Below are 17,186 nucleotides of genomic sequence, written 5' to 3' on the forward strand. Positions count from 1 at the left end.
TTTTCATTTTTGTTATCGGTGGTGGATATTTTTATTTATAGTACTGTATTTTATTTGTATTTTGATCAGTATTGTTATCAAATATGATTGTAGAATGTAGAGCGCTGAACAATTTAATTTTTGCCGAAAGCTGCAGACGAATATTATCAAATATTTATCAAAATACTCTGGGATTTTTAAAGGCAAAAACATGCGATATACACTTCAGATGAACACAGAATTCAAATCAACTGAAAAAAACCTGCGCAAGAGCACTCATGTTGATTTTCGAGCAACTGAACAGAACTGATAAGAACAGAAAAGTGCTTAAAGTTAACATGAAACTAATTTGTAACTTGTCTTGCCAGTTGAGTTGAGTTCCGTGTAGACCTAACCACCCTTGTATTTATTTTTTTGGTTTTTCTTTATAGACTGTCCTCATGATATAAATAATATTACTCTTTATCTATCTTAGACACCTGTGATTCGTCGTAAGTTCACATCAATGATGACGGTAATGACGACACACAGTGATGAGTCAGCGGCGAGCACGCTCAGTAGCGATGACAGTAGTCTTAGCACAGAACCTACTGAGGTATCTCAGCTTAGCTCAATTGGTGGCTCTTCTGGTGTTTCTGCAACACCAGCCAGTGCCAACCAGAGCATGGTGATGTCTGCCTGGCGGAAGCCACAACACTCACAGAGACGCACTAAAGATAAATTGGTGAAAGTGTTGCAGACTCTTGGACAGAATGTCGGTGTATCAAGGAGCCCATCTGTGAGTACAGCTTAATGTATTCTGCAAGACAATGCAGTGTGCTGGGGTGTTTGGTTTGTTTAGTCTATTTTCTATATGTTGAACTAGGAAACCGTGTAACATTGTTACAATGGTTCTTCATTTCATCTTCATGACCTTTAATGACTTTTTACGAGGTCAACATGATCTGGTTGTCCAATAAAAAGTGGCATTGGCCATTTGGAGTACAGTCGAACCCCTATTGAGAGGACACCTTCGATACCCAACAATGTTACCCTTAATGTGGTGACCCTTGAATATGGGTGTTATAGTATACAAATAATTTAACTGACTGCTAAACTTACCAAGTCAGATCCCTCCCTCTACACAAGTTAACCATCATAGGCTAGGCTAGGGCTATCTACACGTAATTGTCACATCGTGCGTGTGTGAAGAAGATAAAGATCGAGAAAACAGACATGTGGAGTTTAGCCGGTGTATAGTTTGAGGGCATGGCCATAACTACAGACCGGTGATTAACCAATCAGATGCAGTGAATTGAAAGTTGCCGGTATATTATGTTAATGATTCTTACCTACTTAGTCACGGCCAATTGATACCCACATAGAAATAAATATAGCCCAATAAATGACAGGACATTATTATTTCCATTTTATATTAACAGATAATATTTAGTTCAACCAGTGACATTGCTCTTGAGCGACAGCCTAGTACGTGTTCTAGTGAGACTACGTCATTAGCAGACAACATCAACAATGACAATAAACTCAACGAAAGTGATGAAACATTTGTCTTCAAGGATTTTGATTTCCTTGATGTTGAGCTAGAAGGAAATGTAAGTTTAGCAAAAATAAACAGTACATCTATTTAATTTTTATATCTTTATAAAATCATCTTGATTTATACATTTGTCTGACTTTCTGTGTGTCTGTCTGTTGTCAAGATTAGGCCAAAACAACTGAACAGATTTTGCCAAAATGCTCGCCTTAGACAGACCTTAGACTACTGCAAACTCCATTAAATTTCGGGGTTGGGGGAGGGGAGGTCTATACTATACCTTGTACTCATATTTTTATTATCCTCCTCAAAAATTTAATTTGAGAAGAGAATAAAACAATTCTTAATAGTTAAATTGAAACAAAATTTCGGTGATACCAACCACCACTTCCGAAACGTATAAGAACCTTCATTCAACGTTCTTGTTTTTTCCAGGATGAGAAAGCTTTCAACTGGTGTGTCAGTCGGCAGTCTTTGGAGAGTCTGGACACGATAGAGCCTAGTGCCCCACCCAACTTAGAAGCTGTGATTGACCGAGAGATGAAAGACTCATCTGATGAAGATGAGGTAATCAATCTACATACATACATAACCTGCTACTTGGTAATCATTTAGTAGCTTAAATGAAGCTATATACTGAGATAGGGTGCGGGTTAATCATGATAGATGCAGCGTGCCCAATAACTGCTTAACGCTCATAACGAAAAATGCCCTTGGTTCTTTACAGTGCACACAAACCATATGTTAGTCTGGGCTCCAGACGGAGTTTTGTCTTAATATTAGTAAAAATATAAATATTTTTGCACATATGGCGTTTCATACGTGTATTACTTGAGTTTGGATACTCCGTCTGAGGAAACAAGTACAAGTCACATGGTTTGACACCAAGAATTCTTGGTGCATACGATTATCCAGTTGACTAGTTTCAGCCGCATGCCATTGGCTACTCACTCGTACGCAGTTTTAATATTCATATTTCAGGATTTCAAAGACTCAACTATGTTATGCTATGTTACGTTTAGACAATGTGTACTTGGGTACATTGATGAAAGTTTCTGAAGGCTAGAAATGATTTTATATGCCTAGTAAATGGTAAACATTTGATGGGATTTTTCCCAAGAACATGAAAACTCGTCTTGATATGATAGGCTAGCTTCTCCGCAAATCAAACATTGAATAGATCATTTTTTATGCGAAGAGAATTTGATTTAATTCCCACCCAGACCCTGTGTGGTGGTGTAGCCATAGGCTGTTGTGTGCCGGTGGTGGTATGTACCTTATTGGCGTTTTATTTGGCAGGTCATACGTACGAGTTGAGTAGGCCTACGAAGGAGGCCTAGGCCAGGACTAAACAATTAATAAACAACTAAACAACTTGGCAACAAGATTTTATATTTCAACAGTTGTTCAGTCTCGATCGTACATTGAGCACTGTATGTACTCGATCTTTTTCATTTTGAAACAAAATGATCATTGGTTGATTCGAAATCCATATTTACATACCGCCCACCCTATATAGCCAAATACGGTATGATAACCTACGTCATTCTTATCGGATGTTTGCGGTCTGCAAATCGATTTCTATACGTGTTTCACAAGTCTGTATTTTCAGACAAAAATCGCGGTCGAAATAAAAACAAAGAAATAAAAAAAAAGACAATAAATACAGACTTGGGGCAAGTCTAACCATATGTGTACACTGGACCTCTGTTAAGACTTGTTCCACTACCAGAACTATGGGCCTGGAGACGAGTTGCGAACCTGTGCTGATTTTATAACTATGGGTTGCAGTGCTCCTGATTTAAATACCTGTCCAATCTTCTTCTTCTTTAACAATGTAAAATAGATAGATGTTTCTGTTTTTTGAATTTACAAACTCATTTGTTTTTTATTCCTTCAGACTAACAGTAACTCTGGTTTTGAAGACAATACGAGTGAACCATTGTTAACTCCGATGTATGACTCTTTACCAACACGAAGTCATATGAGTCCTTCACAGTCATATTCAAGGTTAGACAACAATTTACAGTATAACCCTTTAATAAGGGGACACATTCGGACCTGAAGATCCCTTAAATAGGGATGTCTCCTTAGTAAGGGTGTCACCTGAATAAGGGTTGACCATAGTGTTACGACCACTTTTGGCCTAGGCTGAAATACCTAAATAACAACGAGGTTTGGAACAAACAATAGCCGACACTCAGAGTATTATGCAAGGAGCACGAGCTCCATTTATTTCCTTTCACGATGCATAAAATACATAACAACACAACTATAGATACGTCTGATACCGAGTGGTTGGTTTGCCTAGCCATCCGTACACATCACAACTTCCCCATTCTTATCGTCCTGCCTTGCTTCCAGTAGTCTCGAACACAGTTCTAACCGCATGCGTCTCCGACTTGTCCTGTCTCGTGAGTTCGTCCCTTCTTTGTCTACCACACCCAGCACAGCTCTCCAAAATACCGCGCACCACCACGCTCCATTCTGATTCATCCACTTGACCACAGACGACTTGATTCATTTGCATGTGACAGACACCTGACTCTCGTCACACGTAACAGTAGTGTTAAGTATATGTTACACCTTGTTCGTTTCATGAAAAATTGTCCCTGAATAGATGTGTCCCCTGAATATATCGAAATAGAAATATTGACAATTTTTTGTCTGATGAATTAAGTAATGATTCGTACGTTATATTTTCTTGTCCTTTGTTCTTGCTTTAAACCTTATTATTATGTGTCATTGTTATAGATTATGTTTCTATCTTTTCTGCAGTTGAAAGAAATAAATGTTTGTTTTGAATTTTGAATAAGGGTGTCCCAAAGAAAGGGTTCTACTGTATAATATGCTTATATAAGTAATGTGCGATCTTAAGAATATAATAGTATTACATATCATTTCATTGATAATAAGTACTATTAACCTTTGATATTTGTTTTTTTCTCCAGCATTGCTAGCGAGTTGGAGGCCCTAGACACCATCTCGTCCACCACTCATTCTACTTACATATACATCCCAGTTGATGAAGTTGAAGAGGTGTGGCGTGCACACGTGCTAGCGGTTATGAACGACACCACTGGCCAGGTCGCCGTTAACACGTTCCTCACGTTTACGCAGCTGTATAAGGTTATGTGTCAGCGGTTCTGTTACATGACACGTGAGGTGTGCAACTATCTTGGAGATCAGCTTCGGGATGTTGCTTCACAATTCCATATCCTTTAATATTTTAGCGTTTCGAGCTAAGTTAGCATTTTACTTTTAGCATTTCGAAAAGTATGCATTACAATGGTTAAAGGCCCATTTATACTAGGGCTATAACTATCAACGATAAATAGATAAACATGCGTATTCCTACATAAATCGATTGAAATTCATCGTTATCATCCAAGGGTAAATAAGCCTTAAAGGCCAGGTGCGGGCAAAAAATTTCTATTTATCATACATTCCAATAATTATCGATCTATAGTTTCCCATATGTTTCATAATTTTTGGGATTTTATTTGTGTTACACAAGCTTGTTGAAAATAAGCACTTTCTTATCAGTGGGGGGATAGTTCAAATTACACAGTAAAATCTCTATTCTTTTGTACACAAATTTTGTAAATAGAGAGGCATTTTAAAAAGCTATGAAAAATAAACGGTGTGGTAAAAAATGTTATCAGATGACTAAATATAGGTAATATAACTTGAATATTACATTTCTGATATTTTTATTCAATCTCAGCTTTTTATTTTCATGCTATAGCAAAAAATATCCACTGTATATCCACCATCTTTTTTCACTGTCTAGGGAGTCACCAGACATGTTATTACATTAGGTTAACTACCTAACTACTGAAAAAAGGTCTTTCTGTTTTTTATGGAAGAATTTTGCCAAATTTTGTATTTGACCATATTAAGGGAAATTCATGTTTTTTCGTCTCGATTTCTGTTACAAATATTTGATTTATGTACTATTAACCAAATATTATATTTAAAATTCATGCCTGTACCTGAGCTTTAAGTGTGATATAGCTACCTTTTATTTTGGGAAGGCAGCCTCTAATTTATACAAACGATTAATCTGCACATTTGTGCAAATAAAGCCCAGTATACACTGCAATTAACGATTTCCATCTCGACTACCCTCCAAAAGCGAAAGCTCACTATTATTCAAGTAATATATCTTTAATTTTACGACTAATTTTATACTATTACATATTTTATTATTAATCAATATTAAAATTTATTAATAACAGTTAATGTACAGTCTATAAATATTTTAATGAACTATTCATCTCATTACAAAATGTGTAATACATGATACATATTGATTAATATAAGGCTATAACTCTATTCTAATAAACCAATCTTATGTCAACTAAAGTACAGACCATTCTATAATTGCTACCAAATAGGCTGTCTTCATTGCTACTTTTATAAATGGATGACTTTTTTTTAAATGTCTAGGCCTAGGTGTTAATCCGCTGATAAATTGGCTATTTTGTGAAGCAAGTCACCAGGGTAATACTTGTCTCGAATGGTGAACTGGGATCATTAAAGTGCACACAGAAAAACTGTGTACACAAGACGGTTTATAGTCCTTATCTTAGAAGACTTGTTACACCACCAGAACTAGGAGCCTCGAACCCATGCCAATATTGTTTGTTCTTTTGGTACGGTAAACGGTGCCTCTGCATTAACCGCTCGACTACTTGACACCCAGAGTTCCCAATTTCCCTCTATAAAGAGTGGTTTCCACAAGCAAAGCAATGCAACACCAATGTATTGACGCAAAGTGCTGTATTGCATAATCAGTAGTGGGAACCGACAATCCAACAATGCTTCAAACATCGCAGGTTTGATTTCACGCAGGTGGGGGCAAACACAATTATTGGTAGGGCATTTTCTTACGTCACGCTTTATGCCCTGATAATTCTATGTATAACCTTAACAACATAACACTTAGTTCGCTTGATCTGTTAAGATGTAAAGATGACTGCCCTTATGTGTACATTGACACTGAAACGTTACTGTCAACCAGTCTACTGGACAGACATAAATACTATGTGCTTTGGCTTCAAGACAACTACAATACCTATGTTGACAAGAGAGATAGCACAGTACAGGTAATTCTGTTTCACAATTCATGCTTTCTCTTTGTTAACAAGCACAAGTCATAATAATAGAAAAATATAGCTGTAATGTATTGTAGAACAATATGGCATACTGAATTTTATTCTATTTGTTATTTTAAAATAGAGTTTAGATGCTGTGAAAACATCTCTCAAGATGCAGACTATGTCATCACAGGTACGTGCTTTCTTTCTCTTCCCTTTAAATGCAATATATCTTATTCTGATTTTAAAACCAAGTTAAAACAATATCTCAAAGATAAGCAATAAATTAACCAATATTTGGTACTTTTATATGAACTTTGACATTTTATTGAAATATTTAATTAAATAATAATAATAAAAAATAGTACATATAAGGGTTGAAGATTTTGCAAATTAAAAATAACATTTGTTTTTTAGGGACCTGAAGGAAGAAGCCCAAAAAGTCAGGTATGTCTCTTGAACTTTTATTTTTTAAATTGTCCCTCAAATCTGCAAGGTGATTTATAATGCATTGATTTATAATACATTACTCTAGAATCATATTATTGTTTAAATTTCAGCATACATAATCATGACAAAATGTCAACTGCAGTAAGAATCACTAGTTCCTAAACCCCTACCCTAAAATAAATTACCAAAATATACAAACAAAGGACTCACCTATTCAGTGGCCTAGTATGAAGCAATAGCAGGGCCATATATGTACTTGAGGGACACCTCTTTTTTATAAGGAAACCTTGTTGGCTCTTGAAGATGTCCCCTTAATAGGATGTATAAAATGTAACCTAAATATGTGACTTTTTTTTGTCACAAAATATTATTTATTCAGGACTATATTTTGAAAATTTGTTTTCATAACTTTTCTTGCATGGATTACCACTTAATATTTTCCTCCACAGCAATTATTTCTAAACCTTGTAAGTAGATTCACAACCCTGTTTAAACTTTGCTTTAGCTATTGTCAAGTAGTGCCACCTTCACTTTTTGTCATAGAAAAACAACTAGCATAGATTTTGTACCTCATTCACAAACAATTTCTCTTCAATTTAAGAAAGTATTTTTTTATTTTTTAAGAAATTATTTAAATTTTGTAGTAGCTCATTCACATACCCGTTTAGTCCTTGTTTTTGCTATAATATAAAATAGTGTTAGCTTCACTCTTTGTCGTAGAAAAACAGCTATAATTCGTACTTCATTCATAAACAAATTTTATAAATTTAAAAAATAAATTGTCTGGGTAGTTACCAGATTTCTAAATAATAAATAAATAATCACCATTGTCATCATCAATGCGACAAAAACATCATATCACTGTTATCATCATCGTTATCATTATCATCACCACAATCCTCATCAACATTATGTCATTATTTTTATTATCCTCATCATCACAATCTCTATTACATGATGTCATCATTGTCATCACCATCATTATCATCACCACAATCCTTATCAACATGATGTCATCATTATCATCATCACAATCCTCATCCACATGATGTCATTGTTATTATCCTCATCATCACAATCGCCACAATCCTCATCAACATGATACCATCATTGTTATTATCCTCATCATCACAATCGTCACAATCCTCATCAACATGCCATCATTGTTTTCATCATCACCATCATCACAATCCTCATCAACATGATGTCATCATTTAGTAGCTAGCTATTTCTCTGTAGTGGTAAAATCACCAAATATATTTAAAATGTGCTTCACATCAACATCCAATGCAAATCACTTATATTGAAACGCTTTTAGCATAGTCTACAACAAACGTGCGGTGATGGGAAACTATTTTTTATAGATCCAAAATGTGACCCAGTTTTTTACCTTTTTCATTCATTTTATCTATTTGTTGAACTGAATTCATGAATCAATACTTACTCTATTATTAATTATAGTTGTGTTAACATGGTTTTATCAGTGTAAAATCACAACATAAAGATACTGCAAGTTAAAAAACAAGTGTAATATTTTTTATTATGTTCTGCAACAAACCATTCGTCACACTAAATTTATTACTGCAGTAATTAAAATGTAGTTGAGCAAGGCATTATATTTGACTATTAAGTTTTATTGCTTCGTGAACTTGTAAAAGTACAACATTTTTAAAGAAAGAATTACTAGGTCAAACAGCCACTTATAAATTAACTCATAGTGTTTTATTGCATCTATAGTTAATTTTTATTGTAAAGTACAACATTTTTAAAGAAAGTATTAGTCGGGTAAAGAGGGTCATCATTACTCAGGTCACTGTAGAATTAGCATAATGTTCACATTAGATATCCAGTTTTATGTGCAACATATGCTTCGTTAATTGCTATTTGTATGATTGTGTAATTGTGGAGTAAAGTTCATCAAATTCAAGGTTATATAACACCAACAATTTTTAAATCAAAGCTTCCCTAAATGTGGGTTGGTGTCAATATTATTTAACTATCACATGTAGTGTTTGTTTCCTTAATACAAAATTGTGCTTTGCTTTTTATGTGTTAGTTTTTTCTGGTGGAGGGACTTTTAAAAGACTTTGTATTGGGACAATTTTCAGTCGTTCTATGTGTTTAAAAAAACAAAAATTACAGTACCTGGAATACTTACAGCTTATTTTGAAACCTTGTGTTCAGAAAAATCAAATAAAACATTTTTATTAAACTTGAAATTGGTTCAATTATCAGTAGATTTATGTTTTTAAAATGTATAATTTTGAAATTTGATTTTGTTTTGTAGCAAGTTGACTTGTGCCGCAAGTTATATAAACTTCACTTCCAGCTCCTGACGTTGTATGACAGTTACTGTAAGCTTGTTACCAACGTCTCTACAGCAAAGAATGTTACCAAGGTACTGTTGATGAGAAGGAATCAAGCCTAAAAAATGTGTTGAAATTGCATGCATGAAGTTGAAGTTTTGTATAGTGCACCCAATTTTTTTATTTTAGACTACACTTGTGGAATGTTCAAATTTGGTATGACACTTGTGAAGTATTCAAATTTGGTTATGAAACTTGTGGAGTATTCAAATTTGGCATGACACTTGTGAAGTATTTAAATTTGGTATGACACTTGGCAAGTATTTGGGTATGACACTTGTGGAATATTCAAATTTTGTATGAAACTTGAGAGAGTATTCAAATTTGTATGACATTTTTGAAGTATTCAAATGTGTTGTGACACTTTGAGAGTATTCAAATTGGGTATGACATTTGTGGAAAATTCAAATTTAGTTGACAATTGTGGAATATTCAAATTTTGTATGAAACTTGAGAGAGTATTCAAATTTGTTATGACACTTGTGGAGTATTCAAATTTGGTATGACATTTGTGAAGTGTTCAAATTTGTTATGACACTTGTGGAGTATTTAAATTTGGTAAGACACTTGTGGAGTATTCAAATTTGGTATGACACTGGGCAAGTATTCAGATTTTGTATGACACTTAAGAAGTATTCAAATTTGGTATGAAACTTGAGAGAGTATTCAAATTTGTAACTTTGATTTTTAACTAGATCACAGATTGTTCATCTGAAGTGAGTTCTGTGCGAATGGAGTTGATTCAAATGCTTGGTGACATAGAAAATGAACACAGCATACCTCTTCCAAATATGGACCCATCTCAAATGACCCCTGAGGTCGCAGTCACGAGGCTGGAGAATTTTCTAGCAACCAAACAATTCAAAATTGCCATTATACAGCTTCACTATTTCAGGTAGAATTATTTTTTATTTAACTCATCATCTTTAAGATTTAGTATTAACGTTTTTAATCCTGAGAACTCTGTTTTTTCTCTATAAAAATTAGTTTTACATCGGTAAAAATGCTTTTGCATTTGGCCTACTGGGATATTGGGCATCTGATAATGTGAGGTCAATGTTTTAAAAATAGTAATTCTTAAAATAGCAGCCACAGAAGAGTTCAAATAATATTCTCTACAGCTCAGTATGTCTGTCGGTCGGTCGGTAAACACTAACTTGTATATGGCCTTGTCTTGATACCAGTTTCATCTAGCTAAGTCAATTTTTCACAGTATATTCCTTATGGCCAGGAATCATTTCTTTTCAATTTCACGGTGCGCAATCAAAAATTAAGCCTTGTACGTACAATTTAACGAAATCACGTTTGTAATCATATCTTCACAAGCATGAATCACAATTAAATAAAATTTGGTACTCATAAATTTCAGTGCATAAATCATCATATGGCAATACAATTACGTGTGTAGCGCATGTAACGCATGCGTACGCGCGCTTAAAATTTTCAAAATGTTAAGCATTTAAAAAATTGGTATGAGTGCGCAGATTTTTGCACGCGCACTGCGCGTTCAATGTTATTATGCACTCTTTTTGCCCCATTTCTGTTTTACAACCTTTCTTTAATATTATATTTGATTCACTTTTCAACTCGAAATTACGTTATACGAGCACGTCAAAAGTGACAGGCTACGCATGTGTAAATTAAAAAAATAAAAAATGTTTTTTCAACATTTTTTAACATGTTCAGCAATTTCGGTCGGTTGGTCGGTCAGTAAACTTAAGCACGCGACTGCAGCCATCTATATGGCCTTGTTGATCTAAATATTAATAGTACATACATTTTAAATAATATGGTAATGTGTAGTTTATACAGAGTTTTTCTTTTCATTTTAAAGTATAAATTAATATTGATCATATTGATATTTTAAAGATCTCTTTGGGCAAGTAATGTGTTTGGGGCAAGTGAAGAAGATGACCTAGATGTGCTGTTAGCATTATGCAGTAACCAGTATAACAAACAGAAAACAGGTATACAAAACACAACCACTGTACCTTAAACACTACGACCAACCTGTATTCTAATGGACAGTTTATAGGCTTGTGAAGGTGTTCCCTTTATAGCAGTTCTCTCTATTTTGTTTTAACCTAATATTTAAACTTTTAAAAAATCATTTAAATAAATAACTAAATTTTACATTCTTAGGTGTACTAGTGATAACAACTTCTAATAATAGTCTTTCTGACAGTCGCAATCGACTCACTGATGCAAACATGCAGTTAAGAGCAGCACTAACATTGGCAGAATCTTTAGAAACTAGTGACACAGAAAATGTCATGGAACCACCAATAATCGTTGAGGAAGCTGCCAGTGATGTGATTCTGTCACCAAAAGCTGTGACATCACCAAGTCAGGAAAGACTGACACCAATAAAAGAGATTGTCGTGACTGAAGGAGAAAAGAGACCGGAAGAGAAAGAAGTTGACACATCGAAAGGAAGCTTAGATCAATCGACAGAAAGTGAAGTGGAAGAGTTAGATTTGTCTGTTAAAGATGCTAGTCCATTGTCACAGAAAGGTGGTAATGAATTATCACAAAGAGATGCTAGTGAGTTATCACAGAAAGATTCTAGTGAGTTGTCGGAAGAGGTAGAGAGACCAAAGGATGAAGATGCTGATGTCATGGAAGAGAAATCGATTATTGTAGAAGATTCAACAAAGGAAGCAATTGTAATGAAAATTGATGGTGATGATAGAGAGGCAGTAGATGTCAATGAAGGGCAAGAGCAAGCAAAGTGTTCAAATATCGAAAAAGATGACAGCAGTCAGGGTGATTGGAAAGAATCAGAAGTTGAAGGAACTCCTGTTGACGCAGCAACTTATCAAGATGATGCTAAACGAATGGAACTCTTTACAAGTCCTGAAAGACTTGTGCAAAAAAAAAAAAAAGCATCAAATGTAAAACGCCATTCATCACCCGAGGTTTTAGAGCAGACTCCATTGGACAGTCTTATTGCTCGAATTGAGTCTGGTTTGATTGAGTCTAAAGTTGATCCAGACTCTGATGAAGATATTCCTGCTGCTGACGAAAATGTACAAGAAAAAGAAACAAATATAAACACTGAGGAAGAAGTTAGTGAACGATTAAACAAACCTCAAGAAGAAGATGATAAATTAGAATTTGATGAACTGTCTGTTAGCGAAGCATCTGAAGCCAGTGCAACTTTGGAAGCAGATCCCTCTCCAGGGGACTTGGATGACAGCACAAAGACCGACTCAGAAGAGGAAAAACTTGATGGCAGTGGTGTCTGGGAAAGACAGGGTGACAGTGAACCATCCAGCCCAACTATACACAGTACAAACCTGTAACCAGTTACATTTCTCCATTGAAATCATTTAAAAGTGATTATATTTTGATACTGTATGAAATGAAATTCATTTTTTTAACAATAGTTACATATTTTGGCGAATTCCTTGCATTGGGCAGTTTGTTAGATGAATTTTCCTTTATTTTATAAATGTATATATAAATGTAATACAGTAGACATGCATTAATTATGTTAAGCGGACCTTAATTTATTCAAGTAAAATTTATGTTTCCCAAGTTAATATTGTAAATTTTTACGAGATACTTTATTATGTGTACTATATTACTGTATATGGTGGCTTTGTTAATGCCATATGCATGTTTGGCTATTAAAGCTCTGTTCACAAGAAGCCTGAATTGCACCAGTGGAATTTAAGCAAAACTGCTGATTGATAATATCACCTACAGAAAACAAAAAGAAATATATGATACGGCGTCAACTTATACTGTCTTCGCCCATAGAAGTCCAATCAAATGACGTCATGATAAATAAATCGAATGATGTTTATTGTTCTGATTGATCACGTACTTTGGTTAGATAAATAATAATAAATATTATTTTTAATATAAAGGGTTATCCTAGACTAGAATGGTTAAATTCCGTTTGTTTTCTGTAGGAAAATGTAAATTTATCTATTTATATCCGTTTGTTATCCTCTTATGACCAGCATTAATGCTGTGTATGGTTAGAGGTAGGTTCTTCTGGTTTTTCTTGAAAATGGCAAATTCGACTTCGTGTGAACAAATGCTGTTTGTCGTGGCAATATTTCAACGCTAAATAAATTTTCTTAAGTTATTTCTTAAAGATGTATTGTCCCTTGAAACACAAAAAAATGAAAGTCAAAATATTCTAAATTTAAATTGGCCATATCAAAGTAATATTAAAGTTATTCACTTTAAGTCGAAAATTCGTGCCAAAAACAACAATTTTACGTAATTAACAGGTAAATTAGTTTGATTACATTTCGTCTGGAAAATCGTCACGAGAGAAAGTAAACAAAGATTTCAAACCAAGAGTATGCATTATGCATGATCCTAATTAGGATTGTTTACAACTCGTCACGGTTGAGAAGGTGTTTTCACACAGATCGCGAGGAAGTTTTATGATTATGCATACAGAGTAGCCAAACAAGCGCGTTGCATTATAAGATATGATTTGATCGAAAACTTTGACTGGAAGTCACAGTTTTTTTTTAAACTAAAAAACGTCTATATTTCAGTTAAATAATTTTTTTTTTCCGACTAATTTTTGGAGAAAGTTAATAACTATTATGATATTTCAAAATGACCCACTTTTTTTTAAAATCTTCTAATTTTTATTTTTTTGGAATTTGACAAAGGGACAATACATCTTTAAGAAATAACCCAATATTTTTACGATTATTTATTAAGGTTTATTTTTATCAATAGTAAAAATAATTTATCCACACGTTTATATTGCTGTGTATACATATTCTGCACGGGCAATTTGACCTCCCGTCACGCTCATTGATTTTCAGATCTGAAAGTTCATTGTTTGTCTAAAAAATATTGGCCTAAGACGATCTAGGCAAAGTTTACGGTTTCTCTCTCTGCGGGTGAAATCAATTATTGCAGGCGACGATTGTACATGGCATAGACCTAGTCCGTTGAAGATCTTTTGTTCAATGAGAAACGGTGTAATATAGACATTCGGTTTGTGTCTTAGGAGGGTGCTGCATCGTCAAAACTAGTCTACTTTATGCTAATATATTGGCTCGCAACACGCAATTGCACTTTAAATGTCTAGTATATTTATATCTAGTTAGGGTACATTAAATTTACATTTTTATTATCAAATTCAGTCAATTTGACTTCTTATCAACTCATTTGAAATAGTACAGACGTTATTGTGTTATTTATGTATTCATATTTTATAATTTTGAATCTTTGTGTGTCTTACAAAAACTGTAATATAATATTTCTTATATATATTTATTTTACCGGTCTCGGTATGTCGTTCCCGGTAGTATTATTTTTTCCCTATTAGGTTAAGGCAGAAACTATAGAGGGCGTGCATATATTATGAATATTCATGATGCATGCCTAAGCTCATGACGTCATACTTGCAAAACACACTTTCTCTAACGCACGTTCGCAGTGCAGATTGGCGTTACTGCAATCTTTTTTTCTTTCGATGTTGAACTGCAATTTTTGACGTTTTCTAAAATTAATGCTTCCCGGTATACCCGTATCCCTCATTATCGCAACTCAACTTCAACTTGATATTGTTTTTGTTTTTCCGTGGTTGGCGAAATAAGAAACGCGCTTTGTAAATCGGGACTATCTCAAGTAATTTGACAGATTGCATTTCACTTCCGACCAATCACTAATCTCTTGTCAATGACGTCTTATCAATCCATTTCGGCGTTTGTGATTGGTCTAAGTAGGCTATTTCCTAAAATAATATGAAAACATAAAAAAAAAAACATTAAAAAAAGATAAAATGCATAGAGACAGGCATGACGCTGGTATAAATTTGGAAGCGTATGTCCGGTAGAATAACATTGCGCACTTCCAATAAAATTGCAAACGACAAATGACGTCACCTTAGCTAGTTTCGATAAATGTTCGTTGTCCTTATAAAAAAAGCAGGAAGTGTGAAGTATGTTACTGTCTTTATTATGACGATATTAAAACTCAATCTTATGATATAGCGCACATCCGGGGCCTCGCCAATATTATATGAATCATATCGACCCATTCACCGATGGCTAAATCTCTCCGATTTTGTTTTCGTTTATGTTTCATTTATTCGAGATAATACAGGAATACCGGTAACTTTCTTAAACCTACTCCTTTGAAAGACTATCGTATGACGATTTTAGTCCCGGTTTAGTCCAGCACTACCGTTTTAGAATAGTCCTGAACTAAATCTCAGAAATAGTCAAGGACTAAAGTTAGTCCTCTTTCACGGGCCTTTATTATTATTATTCTCTTTTCTCAATGTCCAAGTGTCTCTCTACCCACTCCCAATCCATCCTGATTGACGCCTTGTAGTTATATCTAATTTGTTTTTCTAACATTCTTTAAATGGTGGTTTATACTACCCTATTGGAATTTGTAACAGACGTTCAAAAGAATTCGTATAACTACAATCTTTGAAGCGAGAAAACAAAATTCAAACATACTAGTTGAGCAGTTGTAGACAGATCAACTATTATAATATTTCATTCTTTAAAAATAGAACACCACAGTTGTTCAAGTAAGATAGTAGGACTATTTCCAACATTGACGACGACGATACTATTTAATCCTATCTTGAAATGACAAACTAACTAATAAACAACTATTTAGAGTCTTGCACAAACAGAAAATGTTGTGAAATTATTATGGTGCCTTCTGAAAAGTTCTCTAGTTTTTAAGAATTTATTTTAGTTTTTTACTATCTTTGTTGTTGCTAGATTACATATTTTGTAAATACTGTAGGCCTACTGTATTGCCTTATTGGTACTACAGTACAACTAGTTTCCCGTGCTGTTTCTTCATTGTTAGCAGTATATAGGAAAGTTCCGTGATACTGCGGTACATGTTATTATTATAATTATCTGCAATCAGTTTAATGGTTAGGCTAAAGCTTGGTTCCCACTATAGCAACGCAACGCAAGGACGTAGACGTATCGCAATGAAGTTGACCAATGACAAGCGACAGTTGAATAAATTCATCGCTTGTGATTGGTCAAATACCTTACGTTGCGTTACGTTGTGCTGCGTCTCTTGTGGGAACCGAACTTTAGTAACTACTGTTTTCTACAGTAGAGATTAGCCTACATATGAAATAAAACTAAGCGTTCGATGCACTTGCGTTGCTGGTCATCTCTAATCAGTCGCATCTGTATAGGCCTACATGTAGCCTAATGGCCGATTCTCGCTTTCTATAATTTTCCCAGTATCATAGACAGAATTTTCCTAGATACTGGACAGATAATGTGGAAATAAATACAGAAAATCGGAGATAGATTTACAAAGTACTGCTTTCAAATAGCAACCCTTTTTTTTCATAAAGACTAGTAGATTAACATACTGGCTAATAATATAACATTCGCATTTACCGTTTCTCGCTATAATGGCAATAATCTTCAGTTATTAAAAGTTGACAGCAGCCAGCGTAGTGTTCCACAATGTTGAGTTAAATAAAGCCTACAGAAAGCATGATAAAAATAATTTGTTACAACAGCCGCACCAACTGCATATAGATAATATTACTAGCAGAAATAGTATAATGTGTTTGTAATAGGCAATGCAATATTTCAATTTCAATAATAAAGTGACTGCAACAATTATGATTCATTTATTTTTGTTAAGTATGAATTATAGATCTACATTAGGTTTCTCTGCCTCCGATTCACATGGTTTTCAGTGTAACACTAGCGTGTCAAAATAATGCATAGTGACGCGACAAAATAATTCCCGGAATGTTTGGAGCTATACGGA

The 17,186-nt window shown here is 34.3% G+C and overlaps 1 protein-coding gene across 4 annotated transcripts in view; it reads left to right on the plus strand.

Moving 5' to 3' along the window:
* The window catches only part of LOC140049681 (protein furry homolog-like), a 45,834-nt gene extending 28,728 nt beyond the window's left edge, over positions 1-17,106 (plus strand). For 3 of the 4 annotated variants that reach the window (XM_072094628.1, XM_072094631.1, XM_072094632.1), the window contains 13 exons: positions 455-757; positions 1,401-1,571; positions 1,949-2,080; positions 3,414-3,523; positions 4,465-4,726; positions 6,460-6,624; positions 6,758-6,808; positions 7,033-7,062; positions 7,515-7,532; positions 9,353-9,463; positions 10,127-10,326; positions 11,301-11,398; positions 11,574-17,106. In XM_072094628.1, coding sequence (XP_071950729.1) covers positions 455-757; positions 1,401-1,571; positions 1,949-2,080; positions 3,414-3,523; positions 4,465-4,726; positions 6,460-6,624; positions 6,758-6,808; positions 7,033-7,062; positions 7,515-7,532; positions 9,353-9,463; positions 10,127-10,326; positions 11,301-11,398; positions 11,574-12,736 — 2,814 coding nt within the window. In that variant the 3' untranslated portion in view covers positions 12,737-17,106. The remainder of the gene's footprint in view (positions 1-454; positions 758-1,400; positions 1,572-1,948; positions 2,081-3,413; positions 3,524-4,464; positions 4,727-6,459; positions 6,625-6,757; positions 6,809-7,032; positions 7,063-7,514; positions 7,533-9,352; positions 9,464-10,126; positions 10,327-11,300; positions 11,399-11,573) is intronic. The other variant, XM_072094629.1, reaches the window with a different exon arrangement.
* Positions 17,107-17,186: the final 80 nt, after the last annotated feature.

The sequence above is a fragment of the Antedon mediterranea genome, chromosome 5, assembly GCF_964355755.1.
Source record: "Antedon mediterranea chromosome 5, ecAntMedi1.1, whole genome shotgun sequence".
In the NCBI taxonomy this organism is placed as follows: Eukaryota; Metazoa; Echinodermata; class Crinoidea; order Comatulida; family Antedonidae; genus Antedon; species Antedon mediterranea.